Raw genomic sequence first — 27,748 nt, 5'->3', positions numbered from 1 at the left:
GTGTCAAAAGCATCATATGGTGTCGAAAGCATCATATGGTGCTTTGCCACGGTGGAGGAACTACTGGACACTCCTACATCCTTTTATCGGCTGCAGATGTGGAGAGAGGTAGACCCTCAGTCTACAAATATAGCACTGCCAGAGCCCAGTGAAACCTTACCACCTGGCACACACCTGTCCTGTTCGGAGTGGGTCACTCTGAATAGGGCAAGGGCAAAAGTTGCAAAAACTGGCGACAACCTCCTCATGTGGGGTTACTCTACAACTGCTGAATGCCCCTGTGGTGCCCAAGTTCAGACCATCGAGCACATTTTAACATCTTGCCCACTGGGGCCCAACTGCACGGACGAAGACCTCAGTGGTGGTAATGAAACTGCACGCCACTGGTTCAAGAGATGGAGCGACAAGATATGAACTACAATACTATCTCATTGATTACTGTACACGCAATAACCCTTATTCCCGAGTGGCCTCCGGGGCCTTGATAAGTGGTGACTTCCATGTAAAAAAAAAAAAAAAAAATGTATCTAACTATCTATTCATCGTGGTCACAAAGTTCATATTCAATTTACTTCAACGTTATAATTGATAACTGAACCCCCACGTGAAAACTTCTGAAAAAAATTTTTTTTTTAATTTTTTTTATAATCTGAAGCTTAAGTCTGTAATCGATGATATTAACAGGAAAAAAGTAAAAAAAACAAAAAATGTAAATTGTGGAATTTAGAGGTGGGGGAGGGGGGAGATACTCTCGACAACGTCCGCCGCTCAGCCATTTTTCAATATCTATCACAAAGTCATCAAATCCGAAGATTCTATTGTTGCCTTTTTTTGTTGTTTGTTTTTTGTTTTTTTTTACAAAGGAGTCCAGAGGCCACTCGAGGACGGGGTTGATGACTACAATAATTAATGGGACAATATCGTAGTAATCGTTAGTAGCGGAAATTTGGTAAATTGAATTACTTAAGGGGAACGGCTCATCAAGAATTTGTTTACGTTGGACTTGAAGACGACCATATTGTAGTCAGCTGGAAAGCAGGGAAACGTGCAGTTCTAAGAAAGAAACTTTGTTCATGGAATCTACGTTTAGGTTTAGACACAGATAAAGAGTGGAGAAAATTATTGATAGTGGTTGCAATTAGACGAGTGTTTTTTGTGAAGTTTGACGAGGGGGGGGGATCATAGGTTGTAGCTCAGACAAGCAGAGAGCACTTGCCATGATATTTTCTAGTCAGGATTCTTTATAAAAAGGCATCGGAGATTACGGTGGGGTGTGGGGGATTGAGGATCACGTGAAGGTTGCCAACATCTTAAGTGAAAGTGATTTTTGTGGAACAAAATGGATACGTTGTCAGTGATCAGTCATTGTAATGTACAACGTCACTAACAGAAATAAAACGAGCGCATGCGCGCAAGAGAGAAATAAAAGGGCACGTTAAGTTAATTATAGATTATTGTTAATTAGAAAAATTAAAACATTTTATTTTCAAACATAACTCAATTCCAGAACTAGTGTAATTTTTTAGGGGGTAAAAACAAAGGGTCCGGGGAAACGAAGATTATTATCCAATCAGAGAAGAGAAAATTTTCAGTCCGTAAACACAAAAGAAATAAAATTATTTGATGAAAAAAAAATTAAAAGAAAGGAAATAAAAAAAATGTTTAAAACAAATCGAATAATCACAGCATAAATATTGGTAAGTTTTGTGATTTTGTTTTTATTACATCAAACTACATCATCAGGTGTAAATGTTTGTTCGACCATATTTTTATTTCGTCTTACATTTCAATTTTGGCTGATATATTTTTAAATTCATACGAGAAAAAAAAGACCGGTTATTTTATATGGCAGGGGCGCATGCAAAAATTAGTTTTATTGTTGGTTTAGCAAATATTTGGTGCTTATGCAGTTATGATACCGTGCTTTTTATTTTCTTCTTTTTTAAATAGTATTTTCCAGTTAAATTCAAGTTTTACCGTATCGTTTTTTTTTTTTTATTAAATTGTTAGGTTAAAGTACACAACAACACTTACAAAACACCCTCCCCATGTAAAGAATGACTTTCAAAATAATAACGTTATTATTTCAGAACGTTAACAAAGTACCCAATATTTTACTCATTTAAAACTTGGGTACTCATACTTATTGATCCGTACTGAAATAACGTTATTATTTAAAAAGCCATTTTTAACATGGGGAGGGTGTTTTGTACCTATTCTGTACTTTAACCTTACAATTGAATAAAAAAACATAAAACTTTAATCAAACTTGGAAAGACGATTTAAAAAATAGCGCAGATCAGTAACTGCATTAACACCAAAACTTGGGTATTTGTGCATTTCTGCCACCGTGCTGATATGATAACGTTATTATTTTGGGTGCTAATGCAAAGAGTGATCCGTGCTATTTTTTAAATCGTATTTTCAAGTTTAATTAAAGTTTTATGATATGATTGAGTTTGTATTACTGTACACATAGATTCGAAAAACAAATATATAACAAATGTTATCAAAGGCAAGATAAGTCACTTTTCTACCTAACTGGATATGTTTTCAGTGTTTTTATTTACTGTAACATGTTTATTCCGCTCGAAAAACATACTGTGTTTACCGATGTATTGGAAAATTTAAAATGGCGCCCGACTCTCTCTTTAACACAGTAAGTTTGGGAAAAGGTGATATAAATATAAAACTAGACAAAATACTGTTAGAAACACGCTCAATATATATTACTGTGGCATAGGTTGACATATATTCAGTGGTTTTTAATAGTATATTGTCTAGTTTATTATTTATAACACCTTTTCCCGAAATTACCGTGTTAAAGAGAGAGTGGGGCGCCATTTTGAATTTTCCAATACATCGGTAAACAATGTATGTTTTTCGAGCTGAATAAACATGTTACATTGAATAAAAACACAAAAAATATATCCAGTTTGGTAGAAAAGTAACTTATCTTGCTTTTGATAACATTTATTTGTTATATATTTGTTTTTTGACAACTTTTTCGAATCTACAAACCCTTTAAACAATAGCGTTATTATTTCAGCAAAAAAGAGACGCTTGAATTTATCCCGAAAAAATATTTAATAGTACGGTGGCAGAAGTGCAAACAAGCACCAAAACTTGTTCTGCAGAATACGGACCGTACTGAAATAATAACGTTATCAGTTAGAAACGCATTCTTAATATGTGGAGAGGGGGTGAGATTTAAACAAAAACTATTGTATGCTTTCACCTAACAATTTGATAAAATAAAAATTACTCCACAAAAGATAGCGTAAAAATTGACTTTAATCCTAAAATATAATCTAATTAATTATACGGTCCATATTCTACATAAATATCTAAAAAGAAAAAATACTTGATCAAATTACGTGGTTTTTGGAGTATGACATCTTCGTTCCGTCATTTGTCTGGTGCAAATTTTTTTTTATATACAGTATTTTCAAGTTAAATTTAATTTGGTACTCATCCGTACTGAAATAATAACGCCATTATTTAAAAAGCCATTCTTAACATGGGGAGGAGGGGGAGGGTGTTTTGTACCTATTCTGTACTTTAACCTTACAATTGAATAAAAATCATATCATTAAACTTTAATTAAACTTGGAAATACGATTTAAAAAATAGCGCGGATCGGATCACGGATCAGTAAGTACTTTAGCACCTTTTAATTTTTACGATATTTTTGTTTATTAGACTGTTAGATGAAAAAGTATAGAATAGTTACAAAACATCCTCCCCATGTTAAGAATGGCTTTCCCGTATGTTTTAAATCCACAGACAGTGTTCAAAAATTCAAATATAACAAATGTTCCTATTGCTTTATCCCACGAGGGCAGTATATAGACACAAGGTCGGTTTTTAATGTGGGGGGAAATAGCTCCCCTAAAAAGGGACACTCTGTATAGGGACAAAAATAATTGTCTCAATCATGAAGGTTTCTCCTCCACTGACTGAGGACAAAAGGTGAAGTGTAGCATCAGAACAGATACTACACTGTGATCTTGTTTTTATAATTTATTTTCTGTTGGCTTGAAGGCCAAGAAATGTGAATTGTTATCAACCTCAAAGGCAAACTTGGAAAAGTTTTTAGTGGTTTTACTCACTTTAAAATGTTTATTCGGTTCGAAAAACATGTGTCGAGCAGGAAAAATGGCTGCGAATTGACACCTAAATATTTGAAGCTTTGAAAATGACTTAAAAATCAAACAAAATACGGTGCTTGTTAAGATAGCGTCATCGAAGTATGTCCCTATAGACAACTGCAGCCATAGGTGTATCAGAAATTTCGTGAAAATAGTGAATAATTCCACCCCATCTTTCCAAGCTTATAACTCCTCGAAAAATGTAATTCAAGCCCTAATTTTTTTTTTCAATTAAAGGAGCAAGGACAAAGGTTTCATTAAAAAAAAAACAAAAAACAATGTGTTTTTTTTAAAAAAAAAAAAGGTTTTAAACTTCGGACTTTACAGGTAAATTTCTAAAAAACGGGTTTTTTTTTTGTTTTAAATTTGAATATATTATTTATTGACCTTTTCTCTTCAATTTGTGATATATAAAACTTAGAAACATAAATTAATTATTTACTTTTTAATAGAAACTTGAAAATGGGGGGGGGGGCGTGAATTAAAAAAAAAACGTTTGTCTAAAATATTATATTCGGTTTATTGGAAAGAACATAACATTTCACATTGACCCTGAAAATATCGTAAAAATAGAATCAATAGAAAAATTTTGATAGATTTTTAAAGTTTAAAAATTGAAAAATATTGAGTTCGGAAAATTCATTACTGTTTAAAAAAAAAAAAAATTCTATTACTTTTAAAACAACTTTAATAGTTTATTTTGGAAGTATAATCCATAAAGAAAATAAATAACCCACTTTTAACAGAGAAATTACGAGATTTTTATATTTTATTCGCAATTTCGTGTTAGGGGTGTCAAAAATTCCTACAAAAATTCTGATCAGCCATGAACAAGTAATCTAAAATATTCGTTTCAGACTTATGTCCCTTGCGTATAGACTACTACTGTCTACTTTTTAACGTCTATGAAAAATGCAATTTTACTAAATTTTCCGTAAAAATGTCTTTTAACTATAGACAACTTTCTACTCAATGATTTTTCGTAATTATTGCTGAATATATTACTATTTTCGGCATGGCAATTAAGTACGTAATATTTTTTTTTGTTTAAAACGACATATTTTTTAAAAAGAATTCAATCTGTCGACTTATCTTAACATTAACAAGCACCAAAAATCCTCTCTGAAAGCCACCCAATATATGTCACGATAACATTATTGAGTTTCTGACAGTATTTTGGTTGCTCTGCTGTTTTTAAAACTCATATTTTCAAGTTAAATTGGAGTTTTACAAATTTTTTTTTTTATTACGTTGTTAGGTGAAAGTACTCTCCATGTTAAGAATGGCTTTCTCAATGTTATTTTAACACGGTAACGTATGTGCATAAGTATCGTATTTTGTGTAAATATATAATTTTTTGGGTTTGTACTACTGTACACATAGATTCGAAAAAGTTGTCAAAAAACAAATATATAACAAATAAATGTTATCAAAGGCAAGATAAGTTACTTTTCTACCAAACTGGATATATTTTTCGTGTTTTTATTCAATGTAACATGTTTATTCAGCTCGAAAAGCATACAGTGTTTACCGATGTATTGAAACATTCAAGATGGCGTCTTATTCTCTCTTTAACACGGTAAGTGTGGGAAAAGATGTTATAAATAAAAAACCGGATAAAATACTGTTAAAAACTCGCTCAATATATGTTACCGTGACATAGGTTGACATATATTCGGCGGGTTTTTAATAGTATTTTGTATAGTTTTTTTTTTTATTTATAACACCTTTTTCCATACTTACGGTGTTAAAGAGGGTGTGAGACGCCATCTTGAATTTTCGAATACACCGGTAAACACTGTATGTTTCGAGCTGAATAAATATGTTACATTGAATAAAAACACAAAAATATATCCAGTTTGGTAGAAAAGTAACTTATCTTGCCTTTGATAACATTTATTTGTACAGTTAAATATTTGTTTTTTGACAACTTTTTCCAATCTATGTGTACAGTAATACAAACCCAATTTTTTTTTTAAGTTATTAATTTCCGCCATAATTGCGCAGGCACCCTAAAACTTTTATCTTAAACCAAAAGCACGTGGTATTCGTCAGTTTAAAGGCTTTAAAATTCCCTTTTACAAACTGCCTCGTCATAAGCCTTTTTTTTTCTTTTTTTTTTCAAAATCTAAATGTGTATCACATGAGTGTTGAAAATTCGATAAAATGATTTTCACAATCTTTAAAAAGGCGAAAGAAAAAAAGTTTGTGGCTTAAACTTTTGCGGATTTAGCAGAGAAGCCAACAACCGAAAAAAAGGTAAAATAATTCAAATATATTACAGATTTATAAATAAATGTTACCAAAGGCAAGATAAGTTACTCTTCTACCTACCTGGATAAGTTTTGTATGTTTTTAACGTACTTTAAAGGTTTTATTCGGTTCGATAAAGAACGTGTCGAGTTGGTTAGTTAAACCGATAACATGGCCGACCCCAGACATGTCGTCTTCATAGACGCAATAATGGCTCAAAAGTCTAGAAAACTAAACCAAAATACTGCTAAAATTTCATCCAATAATTGTCATCGTGACATTTATTGACACTTATTAGGTGGATTTTTCGTTCGTTGGTTTCTCCGCTAAATCATCTTAAACTCTAAATTTACTCAAATTTATTCTAATAAATACTTGCCCACCTCCACCCTATGCTCCTTACTGAGTACATCCGTCGGGCTGAAAAAGTTATATATTTGAGTTTGTGAAAATAAATAAATAAAATAATAAGAATACATTTTTTTAGTGTTTCTTCGTTATTAGAGCGGAAATCAAAATATTGGATTTCAAGTAAACCTGATTGATTCTACTTAATTGTCATGTCACAGTAATGAACATATCCAAAAATCACGAAAAACGATAAGATAGAAAATTAGGTATTTTTTTTACGACCTGCCCCCGCCCAGCGTAGTATAAACCCATCCAACCAAACCACCCCATATTAAGAACGGCTTTCGGAATAAACACCTCCCCAACCACCCCATGTTAAGCACGGCTTTCGAGGTTGAGTGTTCCGAAAGCCGTTATTAACATGGGGAGGTTGGGGTGTTTATAATATGCTAGGGCACGTCGTAAAAATTTATCGAAAATTATTAATGAAAATAGTTTTCGTTGCTTATACATTTATTGTATCGCACTATTTTTTTTTTTTTTTTTTTTTTTTTTTTTTTAATATTTTCAAACCGACTAGCTGAAACCACTGTCAATAATTTTCCCCACTCTTTATCCGTGCCTAAATCAAAACGTACATTCCATGAACAAAGCTTCTGCACGCCTATGGAACTCTTTGCCGCTTGCCTGTTTCCCTCCTGACTTCAACTTGGATGTCTTCAAGTCCAACACAAACAAATTCCTGATAAACCACCCCCTTAAGTAATGACACTTTATCAATTCTCCAATACTAACTATCACTACGATACTATCCCACTCCACTGATTACTGTACACACAATAACCTTTATCCCCGAGTGGCTTCTGGGCCTTGATAAGTGGCGTGGTGACCTCCATGTAAAAAAAAAAAAAAAAAAAGTTGAAGTCAACTTTTATGATGTCTTTCTTTATTATTAAATTGTTGGGTGAAAGTACAGAATAGTTACAAAACAGCCTTCCCTCCTCATATTAAGAATGGCTTTCTAAATAACGTTATAATTTCAGCGCGGTGCAATAAATGCATAAGTACTCAGTTTTTTAAGAAAATTAGCAAAAACTAATTTTGCTAAAAAAAAAAAAATAATAAACGGCGGAGTTTGAATCGTAACAAGGGAGGTACTTATTTTCTGCAAATTTTGAAAGTATTAAGCCAATTGAGCAAAATTCAATTTTCACTAATTGTCTTCAAAAACCTCTTGCATTAATAATTAATTTTCTATCTTCTCGTTTTTCGTAATTTTTTTAAATATGTTCATTACTGTTACATGACAAGTAGATAACATTGGTTTTATCAGAAATTCAATATTTCGATTTTCGAATTTCTAGTAATGAAGAAGCAATGATAATCCTTTTACATAATTTTTCGTTTCATTTTAAAAAAATTCTTTTAATAATATTTTAGAATCAACTAATAGGGAGTTCTATTACTTAGACAAATTAAAATAGATCTTTTTGCTTAAACATATCTCAATCCCAGAACAGAGGTATTTTCTGTTATTAAAGTATATAGGAAAAAAGTATGAAGGAAAGAAACTCGTGAAAAGTAATTTATGTTTTAAATTAAAGGTGAAAGTCCAGTATTATTGTTTATTCGTGCTCCTAAACATAAAAGCATAAATTTACTAAAATTTATTGCAACAATCATCACATACTTAAATCATCTCAAACTGAATTGCTGAGTCACCCCAATTGTTAAAAATGGTAAAGGTTTTAACGAATGAAAATAGATATTATGGATCGTATTATTGATGCTATTATTTGCAATTTTCCAATTTTGTTCAAGCTGGTGATGGGGCATCCTACCAGATGCTAGACATTTACCCACTATCTCATACTTTCCAACTGAGAGATCTTTTTAAAATTCTAACAAGTGTAATTGTTTGAATCTCTCTTGCACTTGGTTCACCAAGTATATTTGCCAGGTAAATTTTGAAATTTTGCTTCTACAGGGTGGTCCACTTAAAAGTAGCCCAGAAAATGTAGTAGGGAGGAGGAACATTCTTTTATTGTTTAAATTAATTGTATTGTTATAAAAGATGATGGAAGTGCTCCCCGTGGACATCTACGCATTTCTGTAAACGTTGTTAAACGTTTACAGATACTGCCTGTAGATCTTCTCTGGTGATTCTCCTGATAGCATTGGTAATGTTCTCCTTTAGTTGGTCTAGATTGTGAGGATTATTTTTATTTTATTCATTTTATTTTTTTTTACATGGAGATCACCTTATCAAGGCTCGAAAGCCACTCAGGGATAAGAGTTGAGTGTACAGTAATCAATAGGATAGTATCGTAGTAATAGTATTGGAGATTTGATAAAGTGTCTTACTTGAGGGGGCGATTCATCAGGAATTTGTTTATGTTGGATTTGAAGATATCCAAGTTGTAGTCAGGTGGGAAACAGGCAAACGGAAGAGAATTTCACAGGTGTGCAGTTCTAAGAAAGAAGCTTTGTTCATGGAATCTATGTTTTGATTTAGGCACAGTTAAAGAGTGGGGAAAATTACTGACAGTGGTTTCAGCTAGACAGGTGTTTTTCATGAAAGATTAGCGAGAGGAGGGGACCAGAGATTGGAGCTCGGACGAGCACTTGCCATGGAAATAACGATAAAACAAAGACAGGCTCGCAATGTGTTTTAAAGTCCCCCAAAGATAAATATCACATGATGACAAGTCCGAGGAACGTGGTTGACATAACCCTTTGCTTATTGTTCTCTCTTCTGAACTCGTGTCAGTGATTTGTGAGATGTGTGGCATGTAGCGCCATCTTGTTGGAAAAAGTATTGCTTTTTGTCTTGTGGTGTCAGTTGGTCATTAAGAGAAAGATTAGAGATCGGGCTACTATTAAATGAGCCGCTTAATCTGAGAAAAAAATGATTAGAGAAAGATTAGATTGGGCTACTTTTAAGTGGGCCACCGGTATAATTACTGGCGATTTCTTTTTATGTTGTACATAAAATATTGGTGTTTCGTTAATTTTCCCTTTCAGCTCTGTTTAACTCAGCATCATTTGGTGATACTAACTTGGGTAAATATTCAGATACGTTACAACAGAACACCGACCACTCTAATTTGTTTTTTTAGGGCTAATCGAGGTCGCTGACAACGAATCTGATACTCAAACTAGGGGCAATTTTACCATTTGCATGGTATTAACCCCTAAATCCACAAACTACTTTCCACCATTTTACAGCTTCCGTTTATGCTACGCGTGCATGCGGGTGGCCGCATAAACGACAGCTTGCTTCATCTAGCCAAGTGCCTTCTCACATGGCATACCAATCTTCCGCAGAAAATTTTTAATTAGATGAAAAAGAAATAAAGCAAGAAAAGAAAACACACCAAGTGTTGAGGGGGGGGGTAATTTTTAATTTATTTATTATTTTTTTTTCCAGAACATAGAATTTTCTAATTTTCAGAAATACATTATACCACTTTTTGGGTGGAAAATTTAAAATAAGCTGAAAAAGAAATAAAACAAGAAAAGGAAAGCACTCCAAGTTGGGGAGGAGGAGACGGGGGTGATTTAATTGTTTTTTTTTTTTTTCCTGGAACATAGAATTTTCAAATTTTCAAAAAGTACATTAGAACTTTTTGGGTGGAAAAAATTACGGACTGACAGTTTTTAATGACTTATAATTAAAGAAAAGTACAACAAATTGGGGGACCTTTTTTTTTTTTGTCTCCTGTAGTTTTTAATGCGGTTTACAAAAACATAAGCACCAAACATTTTTATGTTTTTCATTCTTTTTTTTGTGGGAGGGGGATTATAGAACTTATATGGCTTAATAGGTGCTTCTGCAGTTTAGTTAACCGTTTTTCTGGTAGTAACGCACCAACATTTACTGATTATTTACCTTTTAACATTATTCGGGGCGGTTGTGGTGTTGGGGCGCCCCCTCCCCCGCTCGCGCCCCAATGTAAACAGTAAAATCTTCGAAAAATGTTAAATGGTGTTCTAATTGGAAAATGTCGGTGTGTTACTTTTTGAAAATTTGAAAATTCTATGTTCCAGGATAAAAAACAATTAAATTACCCCCCTCCCTCTCCTCAACTTCGAGTGCTTTCCTTTTCTTGTTTTATTTCTTTTTCAGCTAATTTTAAATTTTCCACCCAAAAAGTGCTATAATGTATTTTTGAAAATTTAAATCCTTCTTAGATAAGAGAAGAATCCAGGTTCTCCTCGATTGTCGTACATCTAAACAATACGATATAAATGCGGGAGTGCCTCAGGGGTCTATCCTAGGACCTCTGTTATTCCTAATATTCATAAATGACCTCCCTGACAAAATTGCCTGTGAGATGGGTATATATGCTGACGACACCACACTCTATAACAGACACAACAGGAAAACAAATGAACACATATCTAAAGAAATGGCAGAAGCACTAGAGGATGACCTCCGATCTGTAGTGGAATGGGAACATAAATGGATGGTCACATTCAATGCTGCAAAGACTAAACTTGTTTCCTTCAATAATTACAAGAAACCTTCTCTACCACAAATAGCAATGGCCAATGACTCTTTATCTGAAAGTACATCCTTTAAACTCCTCGGCCTAATGCTCTCAGGAAACATGAGTTGGAACAATTACATTGAGAGTATCGCCAGGACCGCTGCAAAGAAGGTAGGTTCTCTCTACCGTGCTAGAAAGATATTAACGCCCGAAAGTGTCTTATATATACTTCTATAAGGCCACCATTCGCCCATGTATGGAGTATTGCTGTCATATTTGGGCTGGTGCATCTGCCACTAGTCTCTCACTCCTAGATAAGGTTCAAAAGAGAGTCGCCAATCTGATAGGTCCTGAACTGTCATCTAAACTTCAACCCCTGTCCCATCGACGAAATGTTGCATCCCTCTGCCTTTTCTACAAGTACTTTAACGGTGAATGCTCTGACAAACTGCAAGTACTTGTGCCCCCTCGACGTAAATACCCTGACAAACCTGACAGGCAGCTAAATCCCACCCCTTCACAGTAGAGATCCCTTAATGTAAGAGAGCCTTCTACTCCAGTAGTTTCTTCCACAGGACAGCTAGACTTTGGAATTCCCTACCGGGTCCCTGCTTCTCCAACTGTACTGACATGCAGAAGTTTAAGTGCAACGTGAACCGACATCTTGCTACCCAACTCCCTACACAGTACCCCTGATGCCTATGTCCCTGATAGTAGCCCCCTACACCAAAGTGGCAATTTGGGGTGAAATTGTAATAAAAAAAAAGAAATTTTTTTAAATTATAAAATTCTATGTTCTGGGGGGAAAAAAAAAAATTAAATTACATCCTCCACCCCACAACTTGATATGCTTTTCTTTTTTTGCTTTATTTGTTTTTCATCTAATTTAAAATTTTCCCTGAAAGATTGGTATGCCATGTGAGAAGGCAGTTTGCTAGGTGAAGCAAGCCGTCCGTGACCGGAAGCTGTAAAATGACGGAAAGTACTTCGTGGGTTCAGGGGTTAATACCATACAAACGGTAAATTTGCCCCCCCCCCCCCTGGTTTGGGTATCAGATTCGTTGTCAACGACCTCGATTACCCCTAAAGAAACAAATCAGAGTGGTCGGGGTTCTGTTGTAACGTATCTGATTATTTACCCTAACTTCTACTAAGATTGCTACTTTTGTCTTTTTGTACAATGATTTTTCAAAATCAGATATAATTCCAAAATTAGTCTCTTTCTACCCATTATACTTCCCAGTCTTTCTTTCTCCAGGTACAGAAAATATTTATTGTTAATTGTATGACCTGAATAATTAGGTAGATGATTAAAAAATATTTATTTTTAATTTTATGATTTGAATTATGATGTAGATGATTAAAAAATATTTATTTTTAATTTTATAACCTGAATTATGATGTAGAGGATTAAAAATATTTATTTTTAATTTTATAATCTGAATTATGATGTAGAGGATTAAAAATTATTTATTTTCAATTTTATAACCTGAATTATGATGTAGATGATTAAAAAATATTTATTTTTAATTTTATAACCTGAATTATGATGTAGATGATTAAAAATATTTATTTTTAATTTTATAATCTGAATTATGATGTAGAGGATTAAAAATTATTTATTTTCAATTTTATAACCTGAATTATGATGTAGATGATTAAAAAATATTTATTTTTAATTTTATAACCTGAATTATGATGTAGATGATTAAAAATATTTATTTTTAATTTTATAATCTGAATTATGATGTAGAGGATTAAAAATTATTTATTTTTAATTTTATAATCTGAATTATGATGTAGATTATTAAAAAATATTTATTTTTAATTTTATAATCTGAATTATGATGTAGAGGATTAAAAAATATTTATTTTTAATTTTATAATCTGAATTATGATGTAGATGATTAAAAATATTTATTTTTCATTTTATAACCTCAATTTTGATGTAGATGATTAAAAATATTTATTTTTAATTTTATAACCTCAATTTTGATGTAGGGGATTACAAAAATATTTATTTCTTAATTTTATAATCTGAATTATGATGTTGATGATTAAAAATATTTATTTTTAATTTTATAACCTGAATCATGATGTAGATTATTAAAAAATATTTATTTTTAATTTTATAACCTGAATTATGATGTACAGGATTAAAAAATATTTATTTTTAATTTTATAACCTGAATTATGATGTAGAGGATTAAAAAATATTTATGTTTAATTTTATAACCTGAATTATGATGTAGATGATTAAAAAATATTTATTTTTAATTTTATAACCTGAATTATGATGTAGATGATTAAAAAATATTTATTTTTAATTTTATAACCTGAATTATGATGTATATTATTAAAAAATATTTATTTTTTAATTTTATAACCTGAATTATGATGTAGATGATTAAAAAATATTCATTTTTATTTTTATAACCTGAATTATGATGTAGATGATTAAAAATATTTATTCTTAATTTTATAACCTGAATTATGATGTAGATGATTAAAAATATTTATTTTTAATTTTATAATCTGAATTATGATGTAGATGATTAAAAAATATTTATTTTTTAATTTTATAACCTGAATTATGATTTAGATGATTAAAAAATATTCATTTATAATTTTATAACCTGAATTATGATGTTGATTATTAAAAAATATTTATCTTTAATTTTATCTGAATTATGATGTAGAGGATTTAAAAATATTTCTTAATTTTATCACCTGAATTATGATGTAGAGGATTAAAAATTATTTATCTTTAATTTTATAATCTGAATTATGATGTAGAGGATTAAAAATATTTATTTTTAATTTTATAACCTGAATTAAGATGTAGATGATTAAAAAATATTTATTTTTAATTTTATAATCTGAATTATTATGTAGATGATTAAAAATATTTATTTTTAATTTTATAACCTGAATTATGATGTAGATGATTAAAAATATTTATTTTTAATTTTATAACCTCAATTTTGATGTAGAGGATTAAAAAATATTTATTTTTAATTTTATAATCTGAATTATGATGTAGATGATTAAAAATATTTATTTTTAATTTTATAACCTCAATTTTGATGTAGATGATTAAAAATATTTATTTTTAATTTTATAACCTCAATTTTGATGTAGGGGATTACAAAATTATTTATTTCTTAATTTTATAATCTGAATTATGATGTTGATGATTAAAAATATTTATTTTTAATTTTATAACCTGAATCATGATGTAGATTATTAAAAAATATTTATTTTTAATTTTATAACCTGAATTATGATGTAGAGGATTAAAAAATATTTATTTCTTAATTTTATAATCTGAATTATGATGTAGATGATTAAAAAATATTTATTTTTAATTTTATAACCTGAATTATGATGTAGAGGATTAAAAAATATTTATGTTTAATTTTATAACCTGAATTATGATGTAGATGATTAAAAAATATTTATTTTTAATTTTATAACCTTAATTATGATGTATATTATTAAAAAATATTTATTTTTTAATTTTATAACCTGAATTATGATGTAGATGATTAAAAAAATATTCATTTTTATTGTTATAACCTGAATTATGATGTAGAGGATTAAAAATATTTATTTTTAATTTTATAATCTGAATTATGATGTAGAGGATTTTAAAATATTTCTTAATTTTATCACCTGAATTATGATGTAGAGGATTAAAAATTATTTATCTTTAATTTTATAATCTGAATTATGATGTAGAGGATTAAAAATATTTATTGTTAATTTTATAACCTGAATTAAGATGTAGATGATTAAAAAATATTTATTTTTAATTTTATAATCTGAATTATGATGTAGAGGATTAAAAAATATTCATCTTTAATTTTATTATCTGAATTATGATGTAGAGGATTAAAAAATATTTATTAATTTTATAACCTGAATTAGGATGTAGATTATTAAAAAATATTTATTTTTAATTTTATAACCTGAATTAGGATGTAGATGATTAAAAAATATTTATTTTTAATTTTATAATCTGAATTATTATGTAGATGATTAAAAATATTTATTTTTAATTTTATAACCTCAATTTTGATGTAGATGATTAAAAATATTTATTTTTAATTTTATAACCTCAATTTTGATGTTGATGATTAAAAAATATTTATTTCTTAATTTTATAACCTGAATTATGATGTAGATGATTAAAAAATATTTATTGTTAATTTTATAACCTGAATTATGATGTAGATGATTAAAAAATATTTATTTTTAATTTTATAATCTGAATTATGATGTAGATGATTAAAAATTATTTCCTAATTTTATAACCTGAATTAAATATATTTTAATTTATGCAAATTTTGTATTTATTATTACAGAGCCAATTCTATATTGAATATTATTTTCTACCTAATATATAGTACTGATTTCGAATTTTTAAAAAAAATGACTTTGGTATCATCATTATCAAAACCAAAACATTTAGCATTCCAACCACGTTCTCTACTGTTGGAACTATTGGCAGATAGGTAAAAAAGATTTAAAACCAAACCACTTTAAGCTATGAATGAATTTGCACATGTGCAAAAGTAATAGAAATTTATTGGTAAGTTGAAATTTTTGCATTTCAGCTTGTAGACATTTCTGTACGCATTATCCATTGATCCAAACAAAGATTTTACTAGCTATAAACCATCTTTGGTGTATGATTACTATTTCTTAATTTCAGTGTTATGTGACCAGTAGTTTAAGAGTTTATCAGTTAAATATTGTCACACACATGCACATACATCTGCTTTATTTATATAAATTGTGTATTATGACTACAAAATTTGAGAAGTAATTTTTATATTGTCAAACTGGTAAAAGGGGATTGGTTTCTTGATTAAATTAAAGTTTAAACATAAAAGTCAAGTATTATTGTTCATCTGTGCTCCTAAACTTAAATCCATATACGAGCGGCATTCAATAAGTAATGCCCCTGATGCACTTCTCATAACTGAATGTCGAAACTTGGCATAGTTATTAGTCTTTCTCTACATAGGAACAACACAGTTAAACATTTCTCTGCAACTTTGGAGACCGTTTTTGGAGAACACCTAAGGTTGGTCCTCTAATCACGTGATCTGGAAAATCAAGGCTGCATCATCTAGGAAACTCTTTCCTTTCAAAAACAAGTTCATGGCTGAGAAGGGGTGAAGGTACAGGGTGCAAGGTGAGGAGTGTAGGATGGATTGGGAAGGATTACATAACCACACATCCGTGCTTCTCATTTGTTGATATGTACATTGTGGACCGGGGCATTGTCTTGCAGAAGGAAAATACTTTTTCTGATCTTACCCCGCCTTTTGATTAATAACTTCTCTTAATTTCCTCAAAAGTGAAGCATAATAAGTTCCTGTAATTGTGGTGCCTTTTTGCCAGAAAATCTATCATCACTACTCCCTTCTCGTACCAAAAGATTGTGTGCATCACCTTGCCAGCAGAGGACTACACCCTTACCTTCTTTAGAGATGGTGAGTCCAAGTGCTTCCACTGCATCAATTGCACTTTGATCTCTGGATCATAGTGGGTTATCCCACGTTTCATCCTGTCTAATCAATCTTGCAAAACCTTTAACTCATCTTCTGGGCACATCAAATTCATTCTCTTGCACTCAATATGTTTTCATTTCTAGAAAGGTTTCAGCAACCCAAGAATCTGATAGACACTATCTGTATATAGTCTTTAATGATACTCTTGTACTAATCTTGAACTCTTGGGCTATTTAGTGAATTATGATGCATCAATCTTCTAAAATGGCAGCCTCAATTGACTGACAGATGCCTCATTGATGGAAGAAGTTGGGGGGAGGGTGATCAGCTCTTGGAATTGTTTCCACACAGTGCCAACGTTTTACAAGGTCATATTATAGAGCATGAAGTCTGTGATGTGCATCTTTAAATGCAAAAACCAGATCATTGCACAATAGACTCCATTTCACATGTGACTTAATTCATATGCAATCAGAAACTACAATTCAGAGCTGTAATTTGCAAATAACCCATAGAGATATAAACCATTGCACATGTAAAATTTCAGCATTACTTGTTGAACATCTCTCGTACTAAAATTTAGTTGAATATAAATGTCATATACTTCCCCTCACACTGAATTACTGAGTACATCTGTTGTAGGTGCCGATTAACCCTTAACCACTAGAATTTGTTTTATGCAGTAAATAAATGTTTTCATCACGAAACTCACATGTAACAGAAGTTAACGTGCAACTGATGCACAAACATAAACAAACCCCTCATTCACTTATTGAACCCTGCATAAACATGTACTTTGAAGACCGGTTGGGCTGACAGGACATAAGAGTAAGAATTATTGTTTTTTTGTTTTTTTTTCAAAAAGCAACTGAAAGTACAATTTGGTGGTAATGGGTTAATGAAAAGAAACTAAGAAAACACGGATAAAACTGACTGCCTATGTCAAAGAATAGATGACAAACTTGGATGGATGCTGTAAAGGATGCAGATTGTATTTATTGCACCAATGATACAAAAAGAAAATGAAAAAACAAGGAAACTGGTGATACTGACGTCATTGGTAGCTGGTAGTCAGCAGAAAAACATTTGATGTTATGGCCAAAGTCCATTCTAGAATTTCCCCTTCTGTATATAATACAATGTAACTTTAATGCTATAGGTTAATTTTATCATTTTTGTACCATTCAAAAGAATCCTAAAATAAACTGTAAGAATTTTTTTAAAAAGTTTCAACAAACAAAAACTTGTATTTACATTAGCAATGCATCCTTGTTAAAACCAGATTGTCCTACAGTGTCTTTTGACTGCTGTACTTATAGAAACTGGCAATAGAACTGGCTCTGACCATGCATGGTTCGTACAAAATTACACCTGTAATTCAAAATCAAAAAGCAAATTTGGAGCCACACACAGTTTGATATTTCAAGGCTTAAGCAACCACAAACATCCGAACAATATTGCATTAGACTATCAAATAGGTTTCAGAAGCCTTGCTTATTCCAATATGGATGAGCAATCCACTAAGGATGTTTGACAAAACTGGCTGCCTATAACTATCGTGATGACTGGACTGCCGTGCATAGTCTGCATTCATTCAGGATGCTGTGTGTTCTTTGGGAGAAGCCAGCTCTACCTATCTTGGGTGAATACTGCCAAAAGTCAAATCAAAGGAGAAATACTATTCAATTCTCTGAGCCACAAATGATATGAATTACAGACAATGAATACTACAGCCAGACATACCAAACTTTGGATGGGGTGAGCTGTCAGCAAGGTGACATTTTGAGAAGTCATAAAACTTAGTACAGTTGAAGAAGGTGGGCTCAGAGTTAACTTATCACCTGGACAAAGAGTTGTTAACTTATCCAGCTCTAAGAAAAATCTGTCAGGTGGGAGTAACACATGTCAGACAAAACTTAGAATTATTGAGATGACTTTGGCTTCTCACCTAACTTCATTTAGAGTAAATCCTTTCCTTCTCTGACAATATCAGCCACTTTCTGAGTGGATCCAGTGTTTTCTAACCCAGAGTGGATACAAGTTTTTTTAGATTATGCATGATTACTGGACATCAGTGGCAAGCTGTGCACAGTGCAGCATTCATTGAAGAACAGTGTTTGACCCATTGGTCTCTGTCAACATTCAGCCAAGTGGTCAGGAGTGATGTTAAGAAAGATCATTTTCACCTGTAGTCTCTTGGCATGTCTTTATTTGTATATTGAGTATGGACTAGTGACTCTTTCATTTACCACAGAAGTGAGAAGAGCAGACATGTGTGAGTTGACTGGCAGATTGCAGGCAGAGAAAGTACAGCCCATCAGTAAAGAATAAAAAGAAAGACATATGTAGTGCACATTTAAGTTCTACATTTAAAGGAAAGCTTTCTAGAAATCCAACTTCTAACAGACCCTATCATCTTTGATTTCTGAACAATTCTTCTCAAATGAAAGAATTTTAGAATATCTGTTTTTAAGCTATTGTAAAAAAGTAGACACATTTTTATCATTTTTTAATATGTATATCCTAATGAATTCTAGTGAGAAATTGTGAATTCAATGCAATAATGAGGATAATCAAATTGAAGTGTAAAGTAATAACTAAAATTTTTTTTATTTTCAGATGTTCCTGCTTTAAAGCGTTTCATGAATTTGGATGGTTCACCATTTTCTTTGTGATTTACATATTTTCTTATATTTGAATACAAGATCAAACTCCATCATTAAAAATATCTGATCTTCAAGCATACTTAAAGGTTTGAACCTCCGCCGTGGAAAAAAATATTTTTATAACAAATCTGATTCATTTGCAACAAACTCGAAACAAGTGATGGAAATACAAACTAAAGAGGAATCATATTCATATGAAGAAGATTCTTTTTCATATGAATCAACTTTGACACAACCCATAGAAACAGAGATCAAAGATAATTCGTATAAATGTGAAATATGTGATTATTCTTGTTCATATAAGGCAAACCTTGCAGCACACATGAAAACACACACTGAAGAGGAATCATATTCATGTGAAGAAGGTGATTCTTTTTCATATGAATCAACTTTGGCACAACCCATAGAAACAGGGATCAAAGATAATTCGTATAAATGTGAAATATGTGATTATTCTTGTTTGTATAAGGCAAACCTTACAACACACATGAAAACACACACTGAAGATGAGGCATATTCATGTGAAGAAGGTGATTCTTTTTCATATGATTCAACTTTGGCACAACCCATAGAAACACCGATCGAAGATAATTCATATAAATGTGAAATATGTGATTATTCTTGTTCACATAAGGCAAGCCTTGCAACCCACATGAAAACACACACCAAAAAGGAGCCATATGTTTGTGAAGGTGATTCTTTGTCATATGATTCAACTTTGGCACAACCCATAGCAACACCAATCAAAGATAATTCATATAAATGTGAAATGTGTGATTATTCTTGTTCACATAAGGCAAGCCTTGCAACCCACATGAAAACACACACCAAAAAGGAGCCATATATTTGTGAAGGTGATTCTATTTCATATGATTCAACTTTAGCACAGCCCATAGCAACACCAATCAAAGATAAGTCATATAAATGTGAAATGTGTGATTATTCTTGTTCGTATAAGGCAAACCTTGCAACACACATGAAAACACACACAGAAGCGGAGTCATATTCTTGTGAAGGTGATTCTTTTTTGTTTGAATCAACTTTAGCACAACCCATGAAAAAACAGATAAAAAATAATCCGTATCACTGTGAAATCTGTAATTATTCCTGTTCGTTAAAGGCAAACCTTGCAATACATATGAAAACACACACTGGGGAAAAGTCATTTTCTTGTCAAATCTGTGAATATTCTTGTGCTCGAAAATCAGATTTAATCAAACATATTCGAACTCATACGGGTGAAAAGCCGTATGAGTGCAACGTTTGTGGCTATTCATGTTCTGTGCAATCATGTTTGGTTCAACATTTGCGAATACACACGGGTGTGAAACCATATTCTTGCAATGTATGTGCAAATTCTTTTTCTCGGCATTCGCATTTAGTCAGCCATATTCGAACGCACACAGGTGAAAAACCATATACTTGTAAAATCTGTAATCATTCGTTTTCTCAGAAATCGAATCTAATGAAACATTTGCCAATACACACAGGAGAAAAACCATATTCTTGTAATTTATGTTTATATTCGTGTTCGCAAAAAGCAAATTTACTCAAACATATGCGATTGCATACTACAGAAAAACCATATGCTTGTAAGTTATGTGAATATTCTTGTTCTGTTCAAGCAAGTTTAACCAAACATATGCAATTGCATTGATGAAACTGCCTGAATCTGAATGGCTTTAATAGAGACAGGTTAAGGTTAGTGGGGAGCATATGCAGCCGCATTGGTAAAGTCACCTATGTCTGCATGGCTTTAATAGAGACGAATGTGAAAATATAACAAAATATAAGGACATCAAGAAAGACTTTTAAACAACATGGTCTCTATAGAAAATAACCATTATATCGAATGTAGTAGAGAGGAATGACCTAACAAATAAATTTTGTTTAAATACTTGGGAAGACCAAGCAGTCACAAAATACAGATAGCAATCCTAAAAGCAACAACTATTCATAAAAGAAAACTTAGATTTAAATTTAACTCTTGAAGAAATCAAGTGGTTGCCTCAGGAGGGAGTACCTGGATCTGTTAAGACAAACAGAATTAAAATAAAGAAGAATAGTTGCATTCTTATAATATTCTCGTCTAAATGAACTTTATTCTTATGTATAAGAACAGTAAAGTATGAAAAAAATTAAAATCTTAGTAAAAGACGCTACAACCCTCAGACAAAACACGACAATATCCTAATAAATAGAGATGAATCTGCTCACTACAAATTCTTCATTAATCTGATTACAGACAGCATCTTTAAACATCTCATTTGGAGCGTACCCTGAAAAAGAACAAGCAGGATGAAGCAGCAATTTTGACAAAAAGAATTAGTTAATCAAGACCATAATATATATTTTTTTTTTTTTGATTATTATGATTTTTCCATACAGGACTTTGAGCCAAGGTGACTTCCATGGTTGTCATATTTTTACATATTCAAGAAGCAAAGCAGTTTGAAAAATCTTGCATTACAAAACACAAATAAAATCAGAGTTATGTTAATAACAATATTCACTGGCTGTAAAGCACTTTGGATGAGTGCAAATTTCAAGGGTGTTCTACTAAAACATTTTAAAAACCAAGCCACCTTAAGTTTTTTTAAATATCAGCATTTGTTCAGAAATGAATATCCTTCCACATGGATTAATCAGTAATAATATCCATGGTTCATTGGAAGAGTTTTAAGCAAAAAAAATGTTATTGCCACTAAACAACCATTTTTGTTACATGTTTAAGGACATCTCTGTTCTTTTAAAAGTTTGTTATCACTCTTCTATGAGTAATTTTATGATGAAATTTGGAAACCAATTAGAAACGTTGCCTTTAATCTTGTTTGGGATACAAAATAAACTATCCCATTCCTTTTTGTTGTTGTGTTCGAAATAAGATTTCAATTTTAGTTTCAAACATTTTTCTTTTTAATTTTTTTCATACCCCAACAAGTAAGTATTAATCCTAAAACTACTTAGATTGTTAAAAAGACAAGGAAATAATCTTGCTAAACACATAACTTTTAAGTGCTTTTATCCATTATGTTAGTGTTTAACAGCAAGTAAAAATGGAATTTTTCTTTGAACACCTGAAAATGTGAAATATGACTTTTTTTTTCCAAATTTATTTTGTAAAATAGAACTGGCAAATCTACATCGGCTTTATAAAAATTTTAGAAGCAGCAGTTGAACTACAATTAGGACAATTTTAATTCTTGGACATGTTCCAAGTTTATGGAGAGTCCTTCGAAATTTCTTGATTCAAAATTTAGTTGTTTTTCATTAAATTAAAAATAAATATGACATTTTCTGACTTATTTATTTATTTTTTGTTGCTACCGTAAGCAGGAAAAAGTAACATATGTATTTGTGTGTTTATGTATTCATATAAAATTTTATAAGGAGATGTTTTGTGTATCAATTTTCAGTATTTACATCAACAGTGCTCAATACATGATTAGAGTTAGTAAATTATGAAAATACGTGCCACATACTTATCAGAAAAAATTTCACAAGTTATTTGGCAATTAACAAAGTTACATTTGTGTTTCAAATGTAAAAATATTTTGGTCTTTTTTATTAAAGCTATCAAGTTTCCACCTAAAATATTTAACAATTCCTTGGGGAAGTAAAAAATCATTGTTTTTCATCTTTTCAAATGTATTGATGATTAAGCTTGGTAATCCGATATGCATTAACTAGAACGATGAAAAAAGTAAATTGTGTGTGTGAAGAGTGGGAGCTATATATACATCTAACACTACTATAATATTCTAAAATCAGTTTGGTGATGATGAATTCAGACAGTGACTATGGTACGTACATCAGCCATTTCTTGCTTGAAACAAGAAAATTAAAAAAAAATTAGAGGATCAAAACCAAAATATGTAGACAAGAAATTGCCTGTGTTATTTAATGAAACATGTTAAAGGAAAGACTGTTGCTTGAAATATACATCTTCTAATTAAAAATTAAATTTAATTAAGTTTCACGAACAGTCTATTAACTAGTTTATGTGTTAAGTTGAAATTGATTCGATTAAAAATGGATGCTTTCACCGATTTTGAAAACAATAAAATTATGGAAGTTTTGTTGATCATCATTCTTTCCTGGATAACATCGGGTCAGTACTCTAATCATTAAAATTGGACAATACTCTAATCATTAAAATATAAAACTAAACTTACAGGAAATACCAAAAATGGTTATGCTGGATATGAAGCCATTATAGCCAGCTCATCACATTGGTACATAGGGTAAATTCGAAGAGAAAATGTTGGCTTTAGCACAGCAATCCAATAACATATACAAATCCAATAACATATAGAAATATAAAAATATTCAATAATAAACAGAAACATCTGAAATACAAATAAAACAGCATACAAATTGTAGCTGCTGGGGTAGAGGAGACTCTTCTAACGTCCAAGCTGAACAATGGATTCCACTAGTAGAGGAAGGTTCCACTAGTGGAGGAAGGTTCCTCACTAGTGGAAAGTTACTATCCACTTTGTTACATGTTGTTAAAAGACCTGAGAAGAGAGATAGAAAGGAAGTATTTTTTGTAACCTTGCTTCAGGTTATAGTTTTAACTGATTTCTTTTTTTTTTTTTTTTTTTTTTTTACAAAAATTTGCGGAAAAAATACTTCCTTCACTACTACAACAAGCATAAAATAATTCAACATCTTTTCAAAATTAATTAAAATTTGTGAATTTCAAACTGAATCCTTTATTCAATTCACTTGGTTAGACTTGTTCATATTAACATTTACATGAATTTTATATATATTATCGACATTTCGACATTATTATTTTACGCTATTGATTTTCTCCTGATGAGATGATAGCTGAAAGAGCTCTCGAGAGACTTCCGCCCATTATATTTTAAACTATATATAAATTCTGTATCTCTAAACATTTATATAACACTTACATGAACTTTATATGTAGCTCACATCTTCTGGTTTGCTCTGTACTTTGATTGCATGGTATTCACATTCTCGTTGCTCTGTTAATTGTTTTGTAACTTTGCTCTATCTTAAAGATCAGTAAAATTATGGCGTTTACATAACTTAGACTTGGATAACTGCTGGAACTCATTTCACAGCTAAATTGGGTTAATTTTCCAGCTTTTATGATGCCAGCAAAAGCAATGTTTGCAATACAGATTAAAATTGATTGACAGACTATTGTCTAGCTACTGATACATGAAAAAAGTTATGAAGAGATGCTTCAAAGTTGGAGAAAAAGATGTTATCAGATGTTTGAAAACAATAAATCTTACTGATAAATAGGGATAGTAAAGAAATTGGAAACATGATTTACATGGTAAAAGAAGCCAACATTATGCGCACAAGATGCATGTATCAGATGAGGAAACAATAAGAGTTCACAGAACAAATTCATACATGTTGTATTTGACTTGAGATAACAATCCCACAGCTTCTGAACAAAAAAGATCAAAAAGAAAGCATAAGATTATTGACTGCACTGAAATTGACCCTAAAAGAAAAAATATTGACTTCATACGGAGCAAGACTAAAAGTGTGGTGTGATGAGATTTCTTCTATTTTCTGAATATATGAACTTTTGCATGGAGATTATAACACCATTTGAGTGCAGTCTTTTGGTAACATACTGTTTTGTACTTTTAGAAATACACACTCTTGTAAACATACCATATGTGAATTCATCGGACTACTGTTCTCATCTTGAGTGTCATTTTCACAACATTTCAGTCGATGTAACCTCCAACCTTCTTCAGGATAGATTTTTCAGTCACCCACACTGAAAATTGAACCTTCAACATTCATGAGAATATCCCTTTTACAATTAATTTTTCTGATTACTCTAACCACTTCACCCCGGGTTCTTGCATGAGCGATATTCTCCTGAAAGTTGAAGGTTCAATTCCCAGTGTAGTCAACCAAAAAATACGATTGCAAATTACTTAAGACCTTTATCTAGTCATGGCTGATGAAACAAGAGTATGCTACCTCCATGTGGAAAAAAAGAGTTCCATTCAAAATTCTGTCCAAATTGTAATATGGAACAAGCCTGAAAGAACTGTGCTCATTCTTGATGTCACCATCCCAAATGACCATGGCCTTTAATAGAGCTGAATGCAAAAAATAAAAAAATATTAGACCTAAAAATTGATTTAAAAAACATGATTTCTGAAAGAAATACACATTATAGCGGTAATGATAGGAGCAACTTAAAAAATACTTGGAAATAATCCCTGGAAGATCAAGCTATTACGAAATACGGACAGCAGCTATAAAGGGAAGAGCTTCTATTCTTAAAAGTGCCCTTGAATATAGATTCATATCATAATGAAATTAAGTGTTAGCTCCAGGTTGGAGCCCCTTGATAAAATAAAAAAAAGAAAAACCATATTCTTGTAAACTATGTGGATATTCTTGTTCTCGGAATTCAAGTCCAGTTAGGCATGCGCATACACATGCAGGAGAAAAGAACTAATGCTGGTTGAGGTTGAGAGAAGATAACGAAATATCAAGATTGTATGGATTTGTGTGCCCCTTTCTCTCCAAACAACATCCAGTGAGTGATGTCATCAGGTTTGTCTGCTCTGGGTCTCGTTTGGTCGCTGGGTTAGGCTGTTTCTTTGACAAGGGTCCTGGTTGATAAAAAGATCTCACATTTCTTTTGATAGTGTGCAATCCGTTCAGCTCTGGTCTCTCAACATCACTGGAAAGTAGAGGTCAATTCAAACCAAAAGAAGAAAAGTATGACAAATTGATAACTGGGCTGATTGTATAAAAAAAAAACCCACTTAAATTCATGTCCACCATCTTATTTTTCCTATCCAAGGAAACACACAACATCTGACATATATTTTGGGTGATAACTTGACCACTCAAGAAACAAGGATAACTGCTTTTCTTAACAAGGGTGGTATTGAGATGGAACTTGTCAAATCACCAAAAGGCACCATCTCTGACATTTTTTTTTTTTTTTTTTTTTTTTTGAGATATCTTTATAATCCAAAACGTCCACTTTTTCAACTGGTGTGTTTTTAATAGTTGTTGGTGTCAACCCTAATTACCATGGAAGAAGACTGATTTCTCTTTTATCAATTAATTTTATTCACAAATAATTGTGTGTTAAATCAATACTAGGACACCTTTCTTAATGTTTTTTCATCATCATCAACATCATCATCATTATTGTTACATCCAATGACATGAAATGTAAAGAACCTGGCATCTCAAGAAGATCTCCATTCCAGTAATCATCGGCACTCATGAAAAATAATTTAGGAACCATCTGGTGAATATACCAAATGCAAAACATACAAACAATTGATCATAAAGGTACAGTTTTATTTCTAGATCTCTCGGTCCCAGTTTCTTAAATACTGGATGAATGTTTGGTATCTGATAGGACGCTTTATCCTCAGCAAAAATTAAAAGATAGAAAATCGAGAAACCAAAAGCCTTAATTTGTATGTGATTATACTCAGGCATGTGAATCATGTGAATCCAAATCAGATAAAAATCCTAATCTTGCACTTTAAAAAAAAAATCAATGAAAATTTTATATCTATATCATTAATTGCTAGATGAAAGATAATGTTTTTAAAGTGCAACAAAATGTACATTACATAAAATAAATCCAACGTAATATTTTGATTCAATTTAATTTAAATTTTTATACCTTACTATGTAAAATTTATAAAAGTGCACTTTGAAGATAAATAAATTTTAAATTGAATCTTGTACCTTTATTTTTAAAGCCTATTATAAAAACATTTTGTTTAACAGTTTTCATGCCTTGGATGAAATGCTTTTCTAACCTGTATCTTATCTTTTTAAGATTATATTTTAAAACTCTCCTCTCTATTTCAGTTTGTATTTCTCCTCACACAACTCATTTTTGCAACCCCCTCTTTGTATTATTACAGGTCTGAATATTCTCTGTGTTTCAGTTTGTATTTCTCCTCACACCACAACGCATTTTTGCAGCCCCCTCTTTGTAATACAGGTCTGAATAATGAGAAAATCTGAATTTTTCTTAACAAAAACTTTAAAATAAATTTTTTGGATTAAATCTTTTAAACATCTTTCAGAATAGAAAATATTTAAAATTTAATAAGGAACATATTTCATATCGGTTTCATTAACAAATATTCAGTACATAAGGAGAAAAATAGAGATGAAAATTTCAAAAGGATTGTATAACTGGTTACGCTCAATAGTAGTCCTCGCCAACGAAAGTCTTTCTTATTCTATTATTATTTAAAACATTTTGTGTCTTTCGCACGAGGACTAATTTTACACTTGATCGCAACTGTTTAGAA

The 27,748-nt window shown here is 31.2% G+C and overlaps 1 protein-coding gene across 1 annotated transcript; it reads left to right on the top strand.

Moving 5' to 3' along the window:
* Positions 1 to 1,573: 1,573 nt before the first annotated feature.
* Positions 1,574 to 22,729, top strand: LOC145280150 (uncharacterized). The gene is made up of 2 exons (XM_080131922.1): positions 1,574 to 1,697; positions 19,390 to 22,729. The coding sequence occupies exon 2, from the start codon at positions 19,597 to 19,599 to the stop codon at positions 21,091 to 21,093; it is 1,497 nt and encodes a 498-aa protein (XP_079988048.1). The 5' UTR covers positions 1,574 to 1,697; positions 19,390 to 19,596; the 3' UTR covers positions 21,094 to 22,729.
* The last annotated feature ends 5,019 nt before the right edge of the window (positions 22,730 to 27,748 follow it).

The sequence above is a fragment of the Euprymna scolopes genome, chromosome 7 (genome assembly GCF_053919585.1).
Source record: "Euprymna scolopes isolate OS-2025 chromosome 7, ASM5391958v1, whole genome shotgun sequence".
Taxonomy (NCBI): Eukaryota; Metazoa; Mollusca; class Cephalopoda; order Sepiida; family Sepiolidae; genus Euprymna; species Euprymna scolopes.
The sequence above is the reverse complement of the archived record's forward strand: the minus strand, read 5'-3'. Positions and strand labels throughout refer to the sequence as shown.

Excerpts from the sequence above, each read along its gene's own strand:
- LOC145280150 (XM_080131922.1), top strand. The coding sequence starts at position 19,597 with ATGGAAATACAAACTAAAGAGGAATCATATTCATATGAAGAAGATTCT.